This window comes from Fundulus heteroclitus, chromosome 17, assembly GCF_011125445.2.
Source record: "Fundulus heteroclitus isolate FHET01 chromosome 17, MU-UCD_Fhet_4.1, whole genome shotgun sequence".
In the NCBI taxonomy this organism is placed as follows: domain Eukaryota; kingdom Metazoa; phylum Chordata; class Actinopteri; order Cyprinodontiformes; family Fundulidae; genus Fundulus; species Fundulus heteroclitus.
Genome location: NC_046377.1, coordinates 23,744,227 through 23,764,532, shown reverse-complemented (window position 1 = coordinate 23,764,532; position 20,306 = coordinate 23,744,227). Strand labels below are relative to the sequence as shown.

Genomic DNA, 20,306 nt, shown 5'->3' with positions numbered 1-20,306 from the left:
ATTTCTGGTTTTGCAGAGATTTTTATTCTGAAGGGGGGGTTGTATTTTGCTTGTGTCAGCGGTTTCTTTCTAACTGAGGATTACTCACTAATAATTGATAAAAGACAAAAATCTCAAAATAGTTTGCGTCTGCTTCAGAGTTTCCAGCAAACGTGTCATCATTATCTCCCTTAAGCCACATCCTCCCTTATGTTTCAGCAGTGAAATCACTCCTTAGTCTCAGACGTTGCTCTCCTGCGTTTGTTTGGGTTTGCAGCTGGAGATGAAGCCTCAGGGCCGAATGCTGATGGAGGCCAGATACTATCTGGAGAAAAGCGGTGAGTCTCTTCAACTTTCATGGATTATTTGGGTCTTTGTGATGTGGAATCACACAGTTAATAAGAAAACAACTATTCAGTTCAATATTATTTATTTAGCTTCAGTTCCCAGCATGTCATCTCAAGTATTGTTCCAAAGTCAGCTTCCATCAGATCGTCCAGGTTGGTGAGAAAGTTTCCTCTCTAAGGAAACCCAGCAGGTTGCATCAAGTCTCTCCAAGCAGCATTCACTCCTCCTGAAAGAGCGTAGAGCCACAGTGGACAGTCGTCTGCATTGTTGATGGCTTTGCAGCAATCCCTCATACTGAGCATGCATGAAGCGACAGTGGAGAGGAAAACTCTGAGCGACAGAACCAGCTGGATCATCTATCGGAGAACATGAAGCTGCTGGCTGCTGTAGCTCAGCCAATGCTGATTTTTCTGAACAGTTCATTTATTTCAGTAACTCCATCACTAAGTGAAACGTTTTTATAGATTAATTACAGAGAGGCTGAAAACAGGACATGTCGTTTAGTATTATCACATCAGACCATTAAAAACCTTTCTAAAACAGAAATGTGTTCTTAAAAAGCATGTTTAATACTTTCTAACAGCTTATTTTCTAAAGTTGCTGGATCAGCTGTGATACATTATGATGCAATATGATAAAAATGATTATATTGCAGTAAGTGATGCATATCTGGATATGATGCATTATATTTTAATGCAACATATGATGCAGGATCACACAAAGAATGCAACACTTTAATGCAGCAATGTCACCTGAGCACAGCCCTGATATCTGCATCCATGTTGGGTTTAATTTATTGCTTTATATACAATAAATGACTGAATTATTGCTGCGTTAAACTGTAAAATCAGGGACCAGACTGGTTGGTGAGAGGGCTCTTTGTCTTTTCACGGAGGCCTTCTGTCCGGACATGAAAACGTCGGAGAGCAGGAACATCTAGATTTTAAATTTATTTTATTTTTTTCTCTTTTCTTTTTTTATATTTTTTGTGTGCTGTATTTGCACATGCATACAAGGCCTGGAAAAGTGTTTAAAACTTCAGGTCATTCCAGTGTATTACACTTGCATGCAACTGGGGCAGAAGCAGCCTTGAAAAATAACTGTTTTGCACAACTTCTTGCATGTGCTGGCACTCTGCAACTTAAGGGTACCTAGTTTTACAATGCTATTCAGCCTTAGTTTGTCAAATACAGAGACAACATATTAATAGGCATTGAATTATGGTTCATTTGTTGGGTTTCAGGATTTTTTTTTTTTCCCCCAGTGTCCTGTCTAGCAATGTGGCAATAGGAATTGATGTCTTAATGCCAGATAGAGCTCGACAGATTTTGCTTTTACAAGTGGAGCGAACAGCTTTCGCCATAGTGCTCCACTTGATTTATGCTTGTAAATAGCTTTATTGTGATTCCTGCAAGGAGAATTTCAAATTATATGGACATGACAATGGGAGAGTAAAGGAAGAACAAGAAGTGAAAGAGAAAGAAAAGGGAAAAAAAGAGTAGAGGTGAAAGAAAGAAGAGATAAAAGGGAGAGAATGATAAAACATCTAGATCTACGTATCAGTCCAGCTGATGCTTAGAGGAACAGGCGCCGCCATGACCAGAACTTCCCCGTCCTTTAAAATGCTTGCATGGGTTTATGTTAAAGTGCAAAAGAAAAAAGACGAGCTGACGAAGACGAAGACGCAAACGGAAATGTGAGAAAGCGAAACCTTAGCGTGAAACCGTCACCACGGCGTAGGAGGCAGGTCATCACAGCTCTGCTTCTGAACCTGCGGCCCCTGGATGTGTTTCAGACGCTGCGGGCCAGCCCGGCGCTGACCCGGAGTCCGAGCGCGGCAGAGACGGCCTGTTCACCCTGCACCAGCGCCGCGGCGCCATCAAACAGGCCAAAGTCCACGTGGTCAAGTGCCACGAGTTCAGCGCCACGTTCTTCCCTCAGCCGACCTTCTGCTCCGTCTGCAAAGAGTTCGTCTGGTGCGACTCAAACGTCTCCGGCACATTAGTCACCTCTCCCTCCGTCGTCTTACTCATCTCACTTCTTTTCCTTCGCCGCAGGGGTCTCAACAAGCAGGGCTACCAGTGCAGACGTGAGTGTCTCTTTATTTTCCACGGTTCTGCTGCAGAGAGACGGATGTCCTCCATGTCTGTCTCCGTCTCCTCCCTCTGTGTCTCCTAGAGTGCAACGCTGCAATCCACAAGAAATGCATCGACAAAGTCATCGCCAAGTGCACGGGTTCGGCTGTGAACAGCAAGGAGACCATGGTAGGCCTTTACATGGGGTCCGGTTCTGGTGCCGAGTCCAAAACAAGCCTCAGAACCGGCAGCGGTTTGTTTCTGGATCCAAAACGTAGTCAGATGTTTTACATTTTCTGGAGGAAGATAGAGGAGCATGAAAAAAATGTGTTCCTTCCTTCCTCCCTCTCTATCTATCTATTCAAATATGACCAGATTCTTTTCTTCCTGCATATCAGAATGAATCAAACTAAACGTTTCTCCGTTCCAGCAGCAACAAAGAATCATGTCTAATACCTGTGAGCGTCTTTTCTGCTGCAGCTCCTAACGCCGTCGCTTCGTGTGTTCTGCAGATCCACAAGGAGCGCTTCAAGATCGACATGCCCCACAGGTTCAGGGTCTACAACTACAAGAGCCCCACCTTCTGTCAGCACTGTGGGACCCTGCTGTGGGGCCTCGCCAAGCAGGGGCTCAAATGTGAGGGTGAGAGGCTGGAACTTCACTCTTTCTGTCATTTTAATGCACGCACAAATACCGAATATATTATTTTTAGAAAAGATCTGTCAGAGGGTGTGGAAAACCATTTCCCAACGTTTTTCCCGTTCCAACCACAAAATTCAGTGCAATGCATTGAGGTTTAATCTGATAGAACTCTGCAGAACCTCCTCTGGGTTTTGTCTCCACCAGCTTTAAACGTCTACAGCCTAAAATTCTTCTTTGACTTTGACTAGGCCGTTCTAACCCATGAATCTGCGCTGGTCTGAACCATCCCATAATATCTCTGCCTGCGTGTTCAGGCTGGACGCCTCATTCTCAGGTCTGCACCCTCTAACAGGCTTTCCTCCAGGATTTACCTTCCATCAACTCTGACCTGCATCGCTGTTTAATTTTATCACATAAAATCCTGTTAAATTAAAGGTATACTATGCAACCGGGGTTGATTTTCCAGCGAGGCTCCCCCCAGAGGGTGAAAGTAAAAGTGCACTGTCGTAAAGATGCTCAGCTGTTCTGGTTTCTCCGTCAAGCCAGACGCGGTTGTTTTGAGCTTAGCAGACAGGCGAACGCAACGAAAAGTGGAAAAAACGGCAGTACAAACAAAGACTAACAGTGAAAGTATGAACATGCACACAGAGAGAGAGAAACCAATCGCATCAGCAGAAACGTGAGGTCCGTGTCAGCCTTGCAGCCTTCTTTTTTTTTTAGCTCTTGCCAGAGCCATAGAGAGAAAGAGTTGCGACACTCTTTGATGTCACCGCCAGGGCAGTCACGTGGTTCGTGTAAACCGCTATAGTTCCAAAACATACGCTGGCTGTCATGTTCTTCTATGGGACAGAAAGCAGCGATTGCGTTATTTAACGGTAAATATATATATATAAACATACACCCTACTACTTTTTCAGCTGTTATTGGCGGCAAAAAGCGTACAACGGAGTCCAATGGGAGTGTCGCAACTCTTTCTCTATGTGGCTCTGGCTTTTGCCATTGGGAAAAAGCTTGCCCGATGTTCACCCGTGTACGACTCCTCTCTCTGTCCAGAGCCATTTTCCTCTTTCTTGCCTGCTCCGACATGGGCTTTCTCTGTTTTCTCGCTGGTTCCGCCATGATAACTGCACAAATATAGCCACTGCGCTACCAACGAGCACACCTTTCACTGCGGGCGTGTAGCAGTTCTCGCCGTAAAGCAAGACCGACTCTCGCGATGCACCAGACTTCTGAGCCTGTGAGTGCGGGCCGAGGGCTCCTGCAATTGCAAGTGCGGTATTTCCCCCACAGACCACCAGGGCGGCCGAGAAAACCTTTGTTTGACCTGAAATGACTCATTTAATCATCCAAAACGGTATGAAACACATTCATTAACTGAAAAATGTTGCATAGTATGCCTTTAAAATAAAAGTTTATCATTGTTGCATTTTGCTGAGGTTTTAATTGAATACCCTAGAAATGCCATTTAAACATTACCGGTTATGCATATGAGATGATTGTCCACTGCTCTACCAATGACTGTAGATGCTCCTCTGCTTATAATCTAAACATGCAGCAGGGTCAGAGCAACTATTTTCTACCATCACAGATAAAACTGCTGGTCAGAATCACCAGCTGGGAGCTTTGATTGACAACAATCTGAAAACATCTGCAGAGAAATGGCTCTGCTCACAGTTTTAGCCCATTTGTTGAACGTGACGTAGATTTCAAAGGACTTTTTGGACTTTGCCTGTGTTTTATCTAACATAAATGTTGGTGGTGATTAAAGGGTCTCTGTATCAAACAAGTTGCTTTGAATTCTGCACAGAAGGCTGCATGAAGAGCTTTCCATTTAAAATCATCTTAGCGTGAATATGTCTCTCAGTCTTTGCATCGCGCAGCTCAGATCAAAGGAATATAAAATGTTTCACATGAATAATCAGATAACAGGTTTTTAATGCTTTATGTAACATAAGAGGCTTATTTTTCAAAACCCATAAAGATCATTTTAGCTGTGCAGCAGAAGCACACTGAAGGACTTATCACCATTTAGGTCTCAGCATTGCATCTCATGCAGCGCCGCCTGCATTTGTTTTTAGAGACAACCAGTATGCGTAAAACAGAACTTTTACTGCAGCAGGACAGTCTCTGAGAGGAATATTCAGATAAATTCAGCTTTTGATGCAGGAACACTTAACAAGAGGGAACATTTAAAGAAGTGATTGTTGGTTTCCACCATTTTTCGTGCGTCTAACGCAGCAGCGCCTGACTCCAGCCCTCCAGAGCTGCTATCCTGCAGCGTTTAGATCAGGGGTGTCAAACATACGGCCCACGGGCCGGATCCGGCCCGCCGAACAATTTAGTCCGGCCCTGTGGCTAAATGCATTATTATTATAAAAAAATAAAAAATAAAAAAAAAAGTGTCCTGTCTGGCAATGTGGCAATAAGATGCCACAAAGAGCTCATCAGATTTGACTTTCACAAGTGGACAAGATAAAAGGAAGAGAATGATAAAACAATTATTGAAAAAAACATGTACTCGGTTTAATTGACAATATGCAGTTCCTATATTGTCCACGAGGGGCGCTGTGTTTTAATTAGCAGATTAAGCTTCAGGTGTGGAAAAATTCAAATAATTTCTTAATTTGTATCTGTTTGATGTATTTTGTCATGCAGGACAGTGTTTTTAATTTCCAAAAAATGTGAATAAATGTTTTTCAACATTGTATAATCACTGTGATCAGTTCTTATGCATAATGCACAAGTAAATGTTTAACTGAGTAAAAGTATTGTTGAAATTGCACATACTTTTCTTAAAAACGCTGAGGTTATTCATAATATATTGTGTAAAAGTGAAATTAACTTAATATAAAAATCAACAAGTCCACATTTATTAGTTCTATTTAATCTTGCAATGAGTTTACTCGTGTGGCCCTCTTGAGATCAGATTAAGCTGAATGCAGCCCCTCAACCAAAATGAGTTTGACACCCCTGATTTAGATGCATCCCATCTCCACCCGCCCTGAATCAGATCTCCTCATCAGTCCCGTGGTGCTGCAGAAGCCTGGAGACGAGCCGTTCATCTGACTCTGGCGTGTCGGAGCAGAGAAGCAGGACTAGACTGAGCCACTCTGGTCTAAACTAGAGGAAGCTTTCAGGAAAATTAGACCTTGCAGCGTGTGTTTTTTAATCATTATTCAAAGGTTTCCTGGGACTAAATATGATGAGACAAAGTTGCTTTATTCTTTAAATCGGTTTTCTGAATAGGAGCGACTGAAAAAAAAAACGTCGTCCAGGTAAAAGAAATGTCTGCTCCTGGAATAAACTTTACTTATTTCTAACCCGATCAAAGCAAAGCTTAGAGTTTAACCAACTGGACCCGGGTCAGTGAGGATGGATGGTGAGGGAGGTGGAGACGTCTCCAAAGATCACCAACATTATTCATTCTTTATAAAAAGATGAATTTAGCAGGAAGGTAGTAAATGTGGACGATGCATTTTAAGCTGCAACAACAGCATCAAAGGTTTCTGAGGCAAACCTGTTGATTTCCGGAGATTTGCAAACATTTCTGCCTTTTCTTGTGCAGAATGCAGCATGAACATCCACCACAAATGTCAGAAGAAGGTGGCCAACCTGTGTGGGGTCAACCAGAAGCTGATGGCAGAAGCTCTGGCCGTCATCGAGAGTCAACAACAGGTCAGCCAATCTGGACGTCTTCTGCAGATCTTCTGTTTCTGATGGTTAAAGCCCTTCGTTAATTAATGTGGGCGGTTCTGTCTGAAGCCCACCTGAAGCAGCCAATCAAGCCCCTGATTGGCTGCACCAGGTGAGCCTCGGACCCCGCCCGGTCTCTGCAGTAGAGATGCAGCATCAGGTTTATCAGTTTTTGCTTTACTTTCAGGGCTGATCTATTGATTGCATTTTGGATTATTTGTTATTTTTGGGACATAAAGAGCTGAGATTGTTCTGATAACTACAAGATTATCCCTGTCTGCACATTTACATTTATCTGAGCTTCACTCAGCCTTCAGATTCATTCAACCCGCTCATCGCTGACTAGGACCGACCAGAGGAGGCTCTGGCGCCTCTAATGTAGAGCTAATCTGTTCCTGTGTAGATGAGAAACGGGCCTGAAGCCCACGGACAACCAGAACCTGGCCCAGTGGACACTAACGGAGAATCAGAGGCGCTTTTTTACTGGAAATGTGTGACGGCTTTTATCACAGCAGAGACAGGAAGTTCTCCCCGGCCGGTTCAGAAAGGGGAACGCCTCACTGGGCTCACAATGAGTCAGATTTTCTGAAAATACAACCATTTTGGGGCAAAGTTTAAGGTTCTGAGTCATTAATCTCATCTGTCTTCTGATTAGCAGCGTTTAAAAGGTCACATTATAAGTTTAGGCTGTTTCTCAAAAAACTGTAATAATAAATTTTAGCTGCAGCTTTGATACGAATAATTCACATAATCGGTTTGATCAGAAAAGTGGCCCCCTTTCCTCCTGTTCCATCAAGCATTTTATTTCTAATTAACTAATTAAAACAGAAGTACTAACACTAGCTCTGAAGAATTTTCCTGCTGGAGGGAAAAAGGGAGACCATTTTCTGAAAGTCAGAAACACTTAAATCCTTATTAAGGATTTATTAAAATGTGAAATTCACAGACAGGTTTCTGCAGTCAGGAATTTAAAAGGTTTCACCGTTGATCTCCAGACTGAAGCTGCTTCACTTCCACGCATGTTCAGCTACATCTCAGAAAGTCAGAACATTGATTCATTACACACAGAGTCATATATTCCAATGTTTCTTGTCATTTTGATGATTATGCCTCCCAGATTATGAAAACCCAAATGTGTCTCAGAAAATGAGACTACTGGGAAATGGTGGATCACATCTTACTGCCGCCTGGACTCGGACTGTTGCTCAAGGGTCCAAAGTCCTGTTTTCAGATGAAAGTTAATTCAGGATTTCACTTAGAAATCAAGGTCCAGAGTCTGGAGGAGGAATGGAGAGGAACAGAATCCACGAAGTCCAGTGTAAAGTTTTCACAGTCAGAGATGGTTTGGGGCGCCATGTCATCTGCTGGTTCTGGTCCACTGGGTTTTCTGAAGTCTACAGTCAATGCAGCATCTACCAGAACATTCTAGACAAGCAGAGAAGCTGTAGGGAGACGCTGACTTTATTTTCCAGCAGAACTTGGTACCGGCCCACACAGCCAAAGGTACCAAAAGCTTACCATGGTGTTCCTGTTCTTGATTGGCAGCAGACTCCCCTGACCTGAACTCCATGAAATATCTCTGGTCTGTTTTCAAGAGGAAGATGAGAGACACCAGAACCAACAAGGCAGCTAGCAAAGCAATCTGGGCTTCCAGAACCTCAGCAGAACCACAGGCTGATGGCCTCTATGCCACGGAGCATTGATGCAGGAATTCATGCAGGAGGAGCCCAGACCAAGGATTGATGCATAGAAATGGACAGACTATGGAGAAGCTGACATTTGGGCTTAAAATATACTTTTCCGATTGGTCTAACGTCATATTCTGATCGTCTGAGACACTGAACTTTGGGTTTTATTCACCTTTAAACCAAAACCATCAAAATTACGAGAAATATTTCACTCTATGTGTAACGAACCACTATTAAAAAACCGTTTCACCTTCCGAAATGAATTTCTCTGAATTTAATGAAATATTCAGATTTATTATTCTAGATGCAGCTGTAATGACGCTATTAAACAAAGAAACAGGCTCACATTCTCAGTTTAAGGCATGAATCACCTTCAACATGTGGCCCACCATGGATCTTTTTATCCAGACGTTCAGACCAGACGTAGTTTAAGTCTCCATCTTAGCAGAACATTCAGGACGACGTCAGATTGGCATAAAAGGCTGTTTCAGCTGATCTAAGATCAGTCCAGGTGTTTTAACTTCAGGGTAGGACACATCAGAGTTTTTCATCTGTTTTAAAAGAGTTTTGTTTTTCCTCTGAAGGCGAGAACTACAAAAGAGAGTGAAATCATTGGTCGAGAAGGTCCGGTCGGTGTGGGCCAGCCGGGCGTGGTCCGAGCGCCTTCGGGTCTAAACGTCACGTCGACGCCTGCAAACAAAGGTAGGCGACCTCTGACGTTAACGCCTTTATTTTAAGCTCACGTTTTAAACAGAAGTTTCTGCCGGTGCCGGCAGATCCGATGGGCGTTCTGTGGGAGGGACCGGCGGATGTCAGCAGGTCCAGTCCTGAGGAGGTCCCAGAAGAACCTCTGTACGCCGTTCCAAAGAAGGACCATCAGAAGTTCCACATCGACGACTTCATCCTGCACAAGATGCTCGGCAAAGGCAGCTTCGGAAAGGTGAGATCTTTCAGAACCGGTTCTCCAACCGGCTCCGACAAGAACCAGTCCACCAGTGGAAAGCTCGTTGTGGAAAATCTCTGAGACACTTTCCACCAGACCACCATCACAGTTTGACATTTTCCTCCTTCACACATCAGAGCCGTCAGCCTTGTGGTCAGGCGTGTTTCCACTGAAAACAACCTTTGCAGGAAACCGTGATGGTTTGCAGCTGGAGAGGTGCGAGGTTCTGCCGTCTAAGTTCCGCCTTCCTGTGGTTCCAGGTGTTCCTGGCCGAGCTGAAGAGGAGCAGGAAGTACTTTGCTGTGAAGGCTCTGAAGAAAGACGTGGTGCTGATGGACGACGACGTGGAGTGCACGTTGGTGGAGAGGAGGGTTCTGTCTTTAGCCTGGGAGAACCCGTTCCTCACTCACCTGTACTGCACCTTCCAGACGAAGGTGATAACCATGGACTTCTGTCAGAAGGGGGTTCTGCCGGGTCAGAAGGTCCTAGCTGGGCTAAACCATTCAGAAATATCAAAGTGTCAGACATGAAGGGTCAGATTACCTAACTGGGTTCCAGCGCTGATCCAGAACCACAAGATAACAAAAAAAAAACATCTCAAGCTTGTTTTCAGAACAAACAGGTTCTGTTCATGTCTATCACTTCCTGTTCCATTTTAAACACCACAAGTCATTCCAATACATTTCAGTCATATTGACCCAATAGGACCCAATTAAACAGAACCATAATCCAACACAGTCAGATTCTGGTTTCAAGGTTGCACAGAGTTACTAACGTTGCTCTCGACAAAGCACATGGCGACAGTAGAGAGGAACATATAACTATTAACAGGAAAAGGCGTCCAGTAGAACCAGGAACAGACCCAGGCTCAGTATGATGCCGCTAGTTTAGGTTTGAGGATAAAGACGTGGAAATACTTCTGGGCCGTGAGTCCTTTCTGTCATCCAGGGACTGCAAAAACAGAGCTATAAAAAAGGTAAACATTTCTTGATGTTTGTGCATTTGTCCTTGCAAGTAAATAAGATTATCTGCCAATAGAATGAGTATTTTGACCCCTAAAATAGGATAATTAGATATACTGCACTTGAAATAAGATGATGGAGATGAGTTGTTCTTATTTTAAGTGCATAAATCTTATTCCGTTGGCAGATCATCTTATTTACCTGCTCAAATCAAGGATAAATGAACTAATTTTAAGAACATTTTAGTTATTTTTAGTTCCGTTTTTGCAGTGGCAGGGACTGCAAACGTAGCTTTAGTGAAGGGAAGCGGCTGAAAGTCCCAGTTTTCTACATCCTGCTGTGATTTACTGATGACGTTCCACTTCCCTCATTCTGAGGAACGTCTCTCTTAGTCGCTGTTGTTGCTACGTGTGGAAGAGAGATAGAAATGTTATAAAGTCCACTGGCCAACGGCGTCTCCTTCGTTTGGCTGAAGGAGAAAATCGGCTTTACCGTCTGTCTGGTTTCTGTCCAGGAAAACCTCTTCTTCGTCATGGAGTATCTGAACGGAGGAGATCTCATGTTCCACATCCAGAGCTGCCACAAGTTTGACCTGCACAGAGCCACGTACGTATAACTCACAGAGCTGGGAAAAGTATTCACCCCCCTGCAAGTGCTGCGTCACAGTTATACGTTTCATATCATCAAGTAAAGGACAATGATAGAAAAATAATCAGCTTTCTGTGATTCGCACGTGTTTTGGTTCAATTTCTACAGACGCACCCAAACCTGGTTACTGCCTGAGCTGCAGAATCAAGAAATCAGAACCTGTCTGACTACATGAAGTAGATCATTCCAAGAAAAAGTAAAAAACAAAGCAACTGGACTTGTCATCCGTAGTTGAAGACGTTTTGCTTCCTCTCCAGGAAGCTTTCTTAATTCAAAAAGTCTGGAGTAATGATGAGTAACAAGCTTTGTACCATTGCCAAACAGAGGCCTTGTAATGGCTTAGATAACATGCAGATTCAACAGAAACAGGTCCACCCCTTTGTAATGGGCGGTCGTTAAAGTCATTAAGCCAGCAGATTGGACCGAAACTGGTCAACTCCTCTGTAACGAGGAGTCGTTAGGGTCGTTATTGGCTTGGCTTAAAGGAACAATGTTTTGATCACCCGAATGAGGGTGAGAGTTAAGGTGATGATTGGTCGGAATTAACCCACAGCTATAGGGTTAATTCCGACCAATCATCACCTTAACTCTCACCCTCATTCAGTGAGAGCCAATGAGGCTCTCACCGAATGAGAGAGAGAGCCAATTAGCCAACCCTAAGCCAATAACAACCCTAACGACTCCTCGTTACAGAGGAGTGGACCAGTTTCGGTTCAATCTGCTGGCTTAATGGCTTTAACGACCGCCCATTACAAAGGGGTGGACCTGTTTCTGTAGAATTTGCATGTTATCTAAGCCATTACAAGGCCTTTGTTTGGCAATGGTATAAAGCTTGTTACTCCACGTTACTCCAGACTTTTTGAATTGAGAAAGCTTCCGGGAGAGGAAGCGAAACGTCTTCAACTACGGAAAACAAGTCCAGTTGCTTTGTTTTTTACTTTTTCTTGGAATGACCATGACCCGGATGACTGAGAATCTTCACCAGCATACATGAAGTAGAGTAAAAGATCTAAACCAGCAACACACCATGACCCGATCTAAAGAACTACAAGAACAGATGAGAACAAAGTCTCTGACAGGTCTCAAAGGGGTACTGCTGTATTGCTAAGGCTTTGGGACTCCAGAGAACCAAAGTCAGAACCATGATCCACACAGGAAAAGAACAGGGAACAGTGGAGAACCTTCCCAGGGGAGGCAGACCCACCAGGCTACCACAAGGTATCATCCAGGACGCCTCAGGAGAACCCAGAACAACATCTAAAGCTCTGCCGGGTCAGCAGTGGTTCTGGGCTTGGATCTCTCCCCTTTAGGCCATTTCTGCCCGGAGACCCGTCTCACGTTTAGTAGAAAAAAAACATTGTGATGAACCTCAAGACTTTGGGGCAAATATTCTGTGGACCAACGAGACAAAACTGGACCTTCTGTGGATGATATGCGACCCGTTGCATCTGGTCTAGAACCAACCAATGAGCTCACCTCTGCATGATTAAGAAGAGGTAAATTAAGGTTTTGCAGTGGCCTAGTCAAAGCCTGGACTTTGTTCATGGCCTGAAATTCCTCCAATGTGTTGGATTTAAGCCAATTCTGCAAACCAGAGCGGGTCCAAATTCCTCCGCTGTGATGTTAAAGAACCAGAACCAGGGACGCGCAGCTATCAGGGGTCCATATTTCCTCAGGTTAAGTTTTGTTGTTGATCTGAAACCTTCAGTTGAGGCGGGGCGTGAATACTTTGCACAGCGTCGTCGGAGGTTCGCTCCTCCTCCTGGAGCCGTTTGGATCCAGGCGGATAAAACCGGACAAATCTCAGCGAGTTGCTCTGTTCCCCGCAGGTTCTACGCCGCGGAGATCATCTGCGGCCTCCAGTTCCTGCACTCCAAGGGGATCATCTACAGGTAGGTGTTCTGTGAGGCGGCGCCGCTGTGGCTGGAGGACGGAGGAATGACCGCTTGTTCTGCTCCTCTGCAGAGACCTGAAGCTGGACAACGTGCTGCTGGACTCGGACGGACACATAAAGATCGCCGACTTCGGGATGTGCAAGGAGAACATGCAGGAGGACTCCCGGACCTCCACCTTCTGTGGAACGCCGGACTACATCGCTCCTGAGGTGACCGAGCGCGCCCAGAGCTTCTGCCGTGTTCAGGTTGGATGTTTGTTGGATGTTTGTTGATGCGTGTCGCCGTCCCCACAGATCCTGCTGGGTCAGAAGTACAACAGCTCCGTGGACTGGTGGTCCTTTGGGGTTCTGCTCTATGAGATGCTGATCGGTCAGTCTCCGTTCCACGGACGCGACGAAGAGGAGCTGTTCCAGTCCATCAGAACCGACACTCCAGTTTACCCCAACTGGCTCACCAAAGCAGCCAGAGACCTGATGGTCAAGGTGAGACTCCATGTTCCGACCTCTGAGGTTCCCTGAGAAGGGAAGAGGTTCTGCTGCCAAGCAGGAGACCTGCTCTTCCTCAGAGGGAACCATAAAGCAAATAAAGTCGATTTAGATTTGGGTCAGAGCCTCCAAGCCAGTTTTTAGAATCGTCTAGAACTCATCAGTTCTTCTCCAGATGTTTTAAAGGGCAATTCCTGCTTTTTGCCCCTCAGTTCCAGCGAAGAAACGCCTTCTTGCAGCTAAAATCCTGTTTTCTCTCATGCTGGGTGTTGTTTGGGATTTTCCACAGAGATTGGACCAAATTGTGTATTTGTGAAAAAACGCTGGTACCTAACGAGCCCAAAGATCCGACCGAAGCGGTTTCCTTGGTTCTGTCGTTTGTTGTGTGTTGATTTAGACCAGGGGGTCAAACTGATTTTGGTTTAGGGGCCGCATTCAGCTTAATCTGATCTCAAGAGGGCCACACGAGTAAACTTACTGCAAGATTAAATAGAACTAATAAATGTGGACTTGTTGTTGATTTTTATATTAAATGAATTTCACTTTTACACAATATATCATGAATAACCTCAGCGTTTTTAAGAAAAGTATGTGTAATTTCAACGATACTTTTACTCAGTTAAACATTTACTTGTGCATTATGCATAAGAACTGATCACAGTGATTGTACAATGTTGAAAAACATTTATTCACATTTTTTGGAACTTAAAAACACTGTCCTGCATGACAAAATACATCAAACACATAAAAATTAAGGAATGATTTAAAATCAATTTTCCACATCTGAAGCTCAGTGCTACCATCTGCTGATTAAAACACAGCGCCCCTCGTGGACAATATAGGAACTGCAGATTTTCAATTAAACGAAGTACATGTTTTTTTCAATAATTGTTTTATCATTCTCTTCTTTTTATCTCCTCTTTCTTTCACCTTTTGTTTTTTTCTTCTTGTTCTTCCTTTCCTCTCATACTTTCCCATTGTAGTGTCCATATCATTTGAGATATTCCCCGCATGAATCATAATAAAACTATTCACTTTCATAAATCAAGCGAGCACTATGGCAAAAGCAATACTGCTCCACTTGTGAAAGTCAAATCTGATGAGCTCTTTTTGGCATTAAGACAACAATTCTTATTGCCACATTGCCAGACAGGACTCTGTCTTTTTTTTTTTTTTTTTGAAAAATGATAATGCATTTAGCCACTGGGCTGGAACCGGCCCGCGGGCCGTATGTTTGACACCCCTGATGTAGAGGTTAGAGTGGTCAGTTATTGGGCTTCAGAACGAGAAGCAGCTAAAGACTTCTGATCAGAACCGATTTAAAACATTAAAAGCTGATTGGAAGCTAATTAATGAGACAGAAAAACGTAATTTTCATGGTTGCAGCAAAACTGAGTAAATAATCTGTCAGTTAATCTAAAGGACTGATATTCCTCTTGAAAACTAGTTTTATTAGTGTCGCAAATTGAAAAATCTGTTATATGAATAAAGTTCAACGTCCAGAATGACCGAAGCAGACCTCAGATCAGAGGTTGAAATCAGCCGCAGGCATCAAGTTAGCCGGTTAACTTCACCAACGAGAGTTTGGACAGACATCTCCTCTGCTACTGCAGGACAAATGTTTAGTTCAAAAGATTAACATCCAACCCTTCTTTGCGTCATTTTAAAAAAGATTATTTCTTCCATCTTAGACCTGGTGACTTACTGGCAGCTGCAGATAATAAAACCGGTTCTGTACTGTGGATATTCTGAATACACAGAACCTGTAATTTAAACCATCTCTGATGAGCAGTATTCAGACTTTCTGCTTCGGTAGGCAAATCTGAGAAGAAAGTTGTTCATCCATGCATTTTAACTTGTTTTACGAATTTATTTAAACTATACACAATGGATGAAGGATTTATAATTACAGAACAATAATCCAGGCTTAGTGCTTTTCTGCAGCTTTAATCGCTCTGATTGTTTAAACTGTGCATGACTGTGGGGATAAGCCAGAACAAAATTATTGGATCAGACCATAATTGTTTTATAATCTCCATGTTGGACCTCCATCGTCCCGTTGTTTATCAGAACGTTGTTGCTGGTTCCCTTCAGCTGTTTGTCCGGGAACCTGAGGAGCGTCTGGGAGTGAAGGGAAGCATCAGGCAGCACAGCTTCTTCTCCAGCATCGACTGGGTCGCCCTGGAGCAGCGGCAGGTGGCGCCGCCCTTCAGACCCACTTTAGTAAGTGAAAAGTAGCTCATAGACACTTTTATTCTTTTATTAACAGGTGAGGAACATTCTGGTGTGCGGGGAGTAATTTTTATCACCGTAGAGTCCAGCTGCTGCTGTACAGAAAAAACCTAAATCAGCTGAAAAGTCCAAAGATGTTGGAGATAAATGCTTAGTTATATTAAGACAAAATAAGTGTCAATAAATAATGATCCAAATCTGGAGTCTCTTTTGATGGATGTTTAATTCTTTTTTGTTTTAGTTCAGCTTCCTTGTTTATGTGGTCTTAAGTTAGCCGCGTGAGACCATCCTGATCTCGCGAGCTTTCAAGGTTTCACTCGCAGATCAGTCTGGTTACTTTCCGTTAAAGAAAATTTGGAGCCGTTCACCAAACGAACGTCCAATCAGCGTTGGCTTTGAGGCAGGTTGAGGTGTGACGCAACGAGAAGATCGACAGTTCAGTCTAAAGAACATGGCGGCTTCAGCCGATGAAACTAGCGTTAGCGCGGCTATCGAGCAAGTTTTATCGGCATTACAGAGTATTTCTTTGCTGAGCTAACGAGCCTTTACCTGCAGCAGCAAGAGTAGCTTGGCTTGTGGTTGTGTTTTCGTCGTCGCTTCGTCGAAGCATGTTGACGAGTACGTCATATGCTTCGTTGATCTGATTGGTTTATTTGGCCCGTCTATCACCAACATAGGCCAATCAGCTAACCAGTATTTTCGCCCCTCCCAAAATTACTTCAACGGAAGGTTTCCAGATGGATATGCGGAGCGAATCTATCTGGCGGCGTCAGGTTAGTCTTAAGTGACTCTGCTGGAAATTCTTGGGTTGAAAAAACGTCTGAATGACAAACTGAGAATTTTTTTTTTACAATTTAACAATAGACGGATGGGGGAGCAGTTGGATGGTTGGATGAAAGGTTGGATGATTAGATGGATGGATGGGTTGGTGGATGAAAGGTTGGATGAACAGATGGATGGTTGGATGAGCGGTTGGATGGTTGGATGAGTGGTTGGATAAACAGTTGGAGGATCAGATGGATGTTTGGATGAATGGCTGGATGAACAGATGGATGGTTGGATGAGTAGTTGGATGGTTGGATGAGCGGTTGGATGGTTGGATGAACGGTTGGATGAACAGATCAAGGGTTGGATGATCAGGTGAGCGGTTGGATGAGTGGTTGGATGAACAGATGGATGGATGGGTTGGTGGATGAAAGGTTGGATGAACAGATGGATGGTTGGATGAGCGGTTGGATGGTTGGATGAACGGTTGGATGAACAGATCAAGGGTTGGATGATCAGATAAGCGGTTGGATGATCAGATGAATGGTTGGATGATCAGATGAATGGTTGGATGATCAGATGAATGGTTGGATGAGCGGTTGGATGAACAGATCAAGGGTTGGATGATGTCTCTCTCTTTCTCTTCATAGTAGGTACACCTGGTCTGGCGTTCTGTTAACTGTGACATCATCCAGAGAAGACGGCTCACCTGCTACTACCATCTAATGTAGAACAGATTACTAGATCAATGTGTGCTTCTGTGCTTTTTTGTTTCTCTTGTTGTGTCTCTGTTCTGTCTTCTGTAACCCCAGTCGGTCGAGGCAGATGACCGTTCATACTGAGCCCGGTTCTGCCGGAGGTTTTTTTTCCCGTTAATGGGTGGTTTTTCTTCCCACTGTCGCTTCATGCTTGCTCAGTATGAGGGATTGCAGCAAAGCCATGTACAATGCAGATGACTCTTCCTGTGGCTCTACGGTTCCCCAGGAGTGAATGCTGCTTGTCGGGACTTTGATGCAATCAACTGGTTTCCTTATATAGGAAATTTTTGACCAATCTGTATAATCTGACCCAATCTGTATAATATGATTGAACTTGACTTTGTAAAGTGCCTTGAGATGACATGTTTCATGATTTGGCGCTATATAAATAAAATTGAATTGAATTGAATTGAATGATCAGATGAGCAGTTGGATGATCAGATGGATGGTTGGATGAACCATTAGATGATCAGATGAGCGGTTGGATGAGCGGTTGGACAATGGTTGGATGATGGATGGATGCAGCTTAACCTCTGACCCTCCTCCGTCTCCCAGACGTCTCCCAGCGACTGCAGCAACTTCGACAAGGAGTTCATCAACGAGAAGCCGCGGCTGTCCTGCGCCGACCGGACCCTCATCAACAGCGTGGACCAGACCATGTTCAGGAACTTCTCCTTCGTCAACCCGGGGATGGCCCGGCTGGCCGCGCGCTGACACCAGAACCGCCCCGCAGAACCGCCCCGCAGAACCGCCCCACAGAACCGCACTCCAACCCAATCAAACTGCAGAGACTTCAGACTGTGAACGGCGACAGAAAACTACCGAGCTCAGCGATTTGTCCGGTTCTGGAACTTTAGCTGTGGATCAAACTACCGGTTCCCTCCTTGAAATGACTGAAGCTGATTCTCCTATTTATGCTCAGCTTACAGACTCTAAACGCACAGCAAGCATGTATTTATTAAACCACCTGTTCTCCAGACGACAGAGGAACCAGAACCAGAACCTAACGTTAAACTTACCTCAACTATTAGATATTAAAGTGATTTATACGGGTGTTCACGCGGGTCCTCAGTCCTTCACACTAGGGACGGCGTATTTGAGTCGGGGGGGGGGGGGCTGCAGCAGGGAAGCAGTAACACAGGCAGTGGCGGTTCTAGACCAAATTTACCAGGGGGGCCAAGGTGGGGCCAGTGTTTTTTCACAGGGGCACAGAACAAAAAACTTAAAAAAACAATAAATATAATAATAATAATAATATAATATATTAATATAATGTAATAATATTAAGTGAGCCATGTGTGGCTCTGGAACTGCAGGTTCAAGACCCCTGATCTAGCAGTTAAAAGTTTGCCCCCATCTCATAAGCTAAACGTGAAACATCTTAAGTTTTAAATTCTTTTTAGAGTAAAAATGTATAGGTAAAAAATAATATTGGTCAAAGTGACCAATCAGTTATGGTTTCTTTGCCATTGCAAATAATTATGAGAAGTGTATTATCATGTCTTTAGTACAGGGGCCATAACAGGGGCCAGAACCATTTCTACAGGGGCATGGGCCCCTGTTGGCCCCTGTCTAGAACCGCCCCTGAACACAGGAAGAGGCCTCTGGGGGCCAAACACTGATGTTCACATTTAACACAAACATTCAACAAGTGAGATTAAATTAGGACAGAAACCCGCCAGACGTCCAGCTGCTCTTAATAAACAGCTATTTGCTTCCATCTGCAGGGTTACAGTCATAAAGATATCAGTGTCCTCCCTGTGACTGTTCACCGACCCGTTCGGGTCACCGGCCCGCCTCAGACATGCATCAGGAGCTCAGATCTACATAAAAACCTTTTTATTCCTGGTGTCTATTCCCTCCGCCGTCCTGAATCTGAAAGCTTCTTTTCTCTGGGTCTCAGGAGGATTTCTGGTGCCTCCTGACGTGTAAATAGAGCTGAGATATGACGACTTTGGGTTGATCTAATAAACCCTCCGGTGTAAATACCCGCTGTACTGTAGTCATGGTTCTGTCTCGGTACGTTGTCGGATCAGACGTCCTGTTTTTACTGCAGATCCTGTACGATAATAAAGTGTTTTTACATGTCTGAGTGGGCTGGCGGTTCTTTCACACAGGAAGTGGAGGCAGGAGTTAACCCGCCGCCACTTTCCATGCAACCTTTCACACTTCTGCAGAAACTCTGAGAAACGCGTCCAACAGGAGGAACGTCCTGAAACTGCAGCCGATCACTCACTGCATCAGGTGTGCTCCAGACAGAACACCTCAGATACCTGCATGTCAGGAACAAGCCTGAGTCAGGAGATCCTGCAATAATGATGCAGAAAGAAGTGTCCCTGAATGCTCCTGCAGAACCAAGCGGACCGGTTCTGCTGGAGCGAAAAAACCCGGATGGATGAGCTGTAGAGCCTGGATAACCGCTAACATGGCTGGACTGGTGCTGAAGATGCTTGTCATGAAGGGGTTGAATCCAAAGGAGAAGCCTTGAACTGCAGCAGAAGGTGGAACCATGGCCTGATAAATGAAAGTATTGTGAATTTTTAAATGTATTCCTCCCGTTAACGATGAATCTTTGGATGTTTCTGCAGGAACATTAATTAAAAAACATCTTTTTCTCAGAGCGAGCATCCAGGGCTCTGACGCCATCACAGCGCGCTGCTCAGCGAGTCTTAGCGGAACAGGAAGTAGAGAGCTGATTGGTGACGTCATGAAACGATAGAATCAGAAGTTTGTTTTCTCTGCTGACCAGGATCGGCTGTTTCCTGAAGAATCCGTTTCCAGACTTTATTGCCGTTCTCTAAAGGATGAATCCATTCGTCTTACAGGCTGCATGTTTAAAGCATCGCCGCTGTGGAAGCATCTGCCATAAATTACAAAAAAATCTTTAATATTTATACCTTATAGACAGTAAATTAGTTCAGACATGAGGATTTATTCTGAATTGTCTCACATGCGCTTATATTAGCTTCTCAGAACCTCTCAGCTCATTGTAGCAAGCTTTTTTTTTTCCTTCCACTAAATTTTCCATTCATATGGTGGACTCCAGCAAGCTTCTTTGGCCTTAACCCAGGGGTGTCAAACATACGGCCCGCCGAACAATTTAGTCCGGCCCGGTGGCCAAATGCATTATCATTATTAAAAAATATATATATTTTTTTTTTCTTTTCCCAGTGTCCTATCTGGCAATGTGGCA

At 44.2% G+C, this 20,306-nt stretch overlaps 1 protein-coding gene across 2 annotated transcripts in view; it reads left to right on the top strand.

Annotated features, from left to right (window-relative positions):
- Window positions 1-18,213, top strand: part of prkcq (protein kinase C, theta) — a 28,662-nt gene extending 10,449 nt beyond the window's left edge. Inside the window, exons 3-17 of one of the 2 annotated variants that reach the window (XM_036149183.1) lie at window positions 257-317; window positions 2,123-2,303; window positions 2,385-2,416; window positions 2,506-2,591; window positions 2,915-3,044; window positions 6,610-6,719; window positions 9,010-9,127; window positions 9,202-9,365; window positions 9,629-9,802; window positions 10,845-10,936; window positions 12,808-12,870; window positions 12,944-13,082; window positions 13,167-13,355; window positions 15,453-15,581; window positions 17,669-18,213. In XM_036149183.1, coding sequence (XP_036005076.1) covers window positions 257-317; window positions 2,123-2,303; window positions 2,385-2,416; window positions 2,506-2,591; window positions 2,915-3,044; window positions 6,610-6,719; window positions 9,010-9,127; window positions 9,202-9,365; window positions 9,629-9,802; window positions 10,845-10,936; window positions 12,808-12,870; window positions 12,944-13,082; window positions 13,167-13,355; window positions 15,453-15,581; window positions 17,669-17,827 — 1,827 coding nt within the window. In that variant the 3' untranslated portion in view covers window positions 17,828-18,213. The remainder of the gene's footprint in view (window positions 1-256; window positions 318-2,122; window positions 2,304-2,384; window positions 2,417-2,505; window positions 2,592-2,914; window positions 3,045-6,609; window positions 6,720-9,009; window positions 9,128-9,201; window positions 9,366-9,628; window positions 9,803-10,844; window positions 10,937-12,807; window positions 12,871-12,943; window positions 13,083-13,166; window positions 13,356-15,452; window positions 15,582-17,668) is intronic. The other variant, XM_036149184.1, reaches the window with a different exon arrangement.
- The last annotated feature ends 2,093 nt before the right edge of the window (window positions 18,214-20,306 follow it).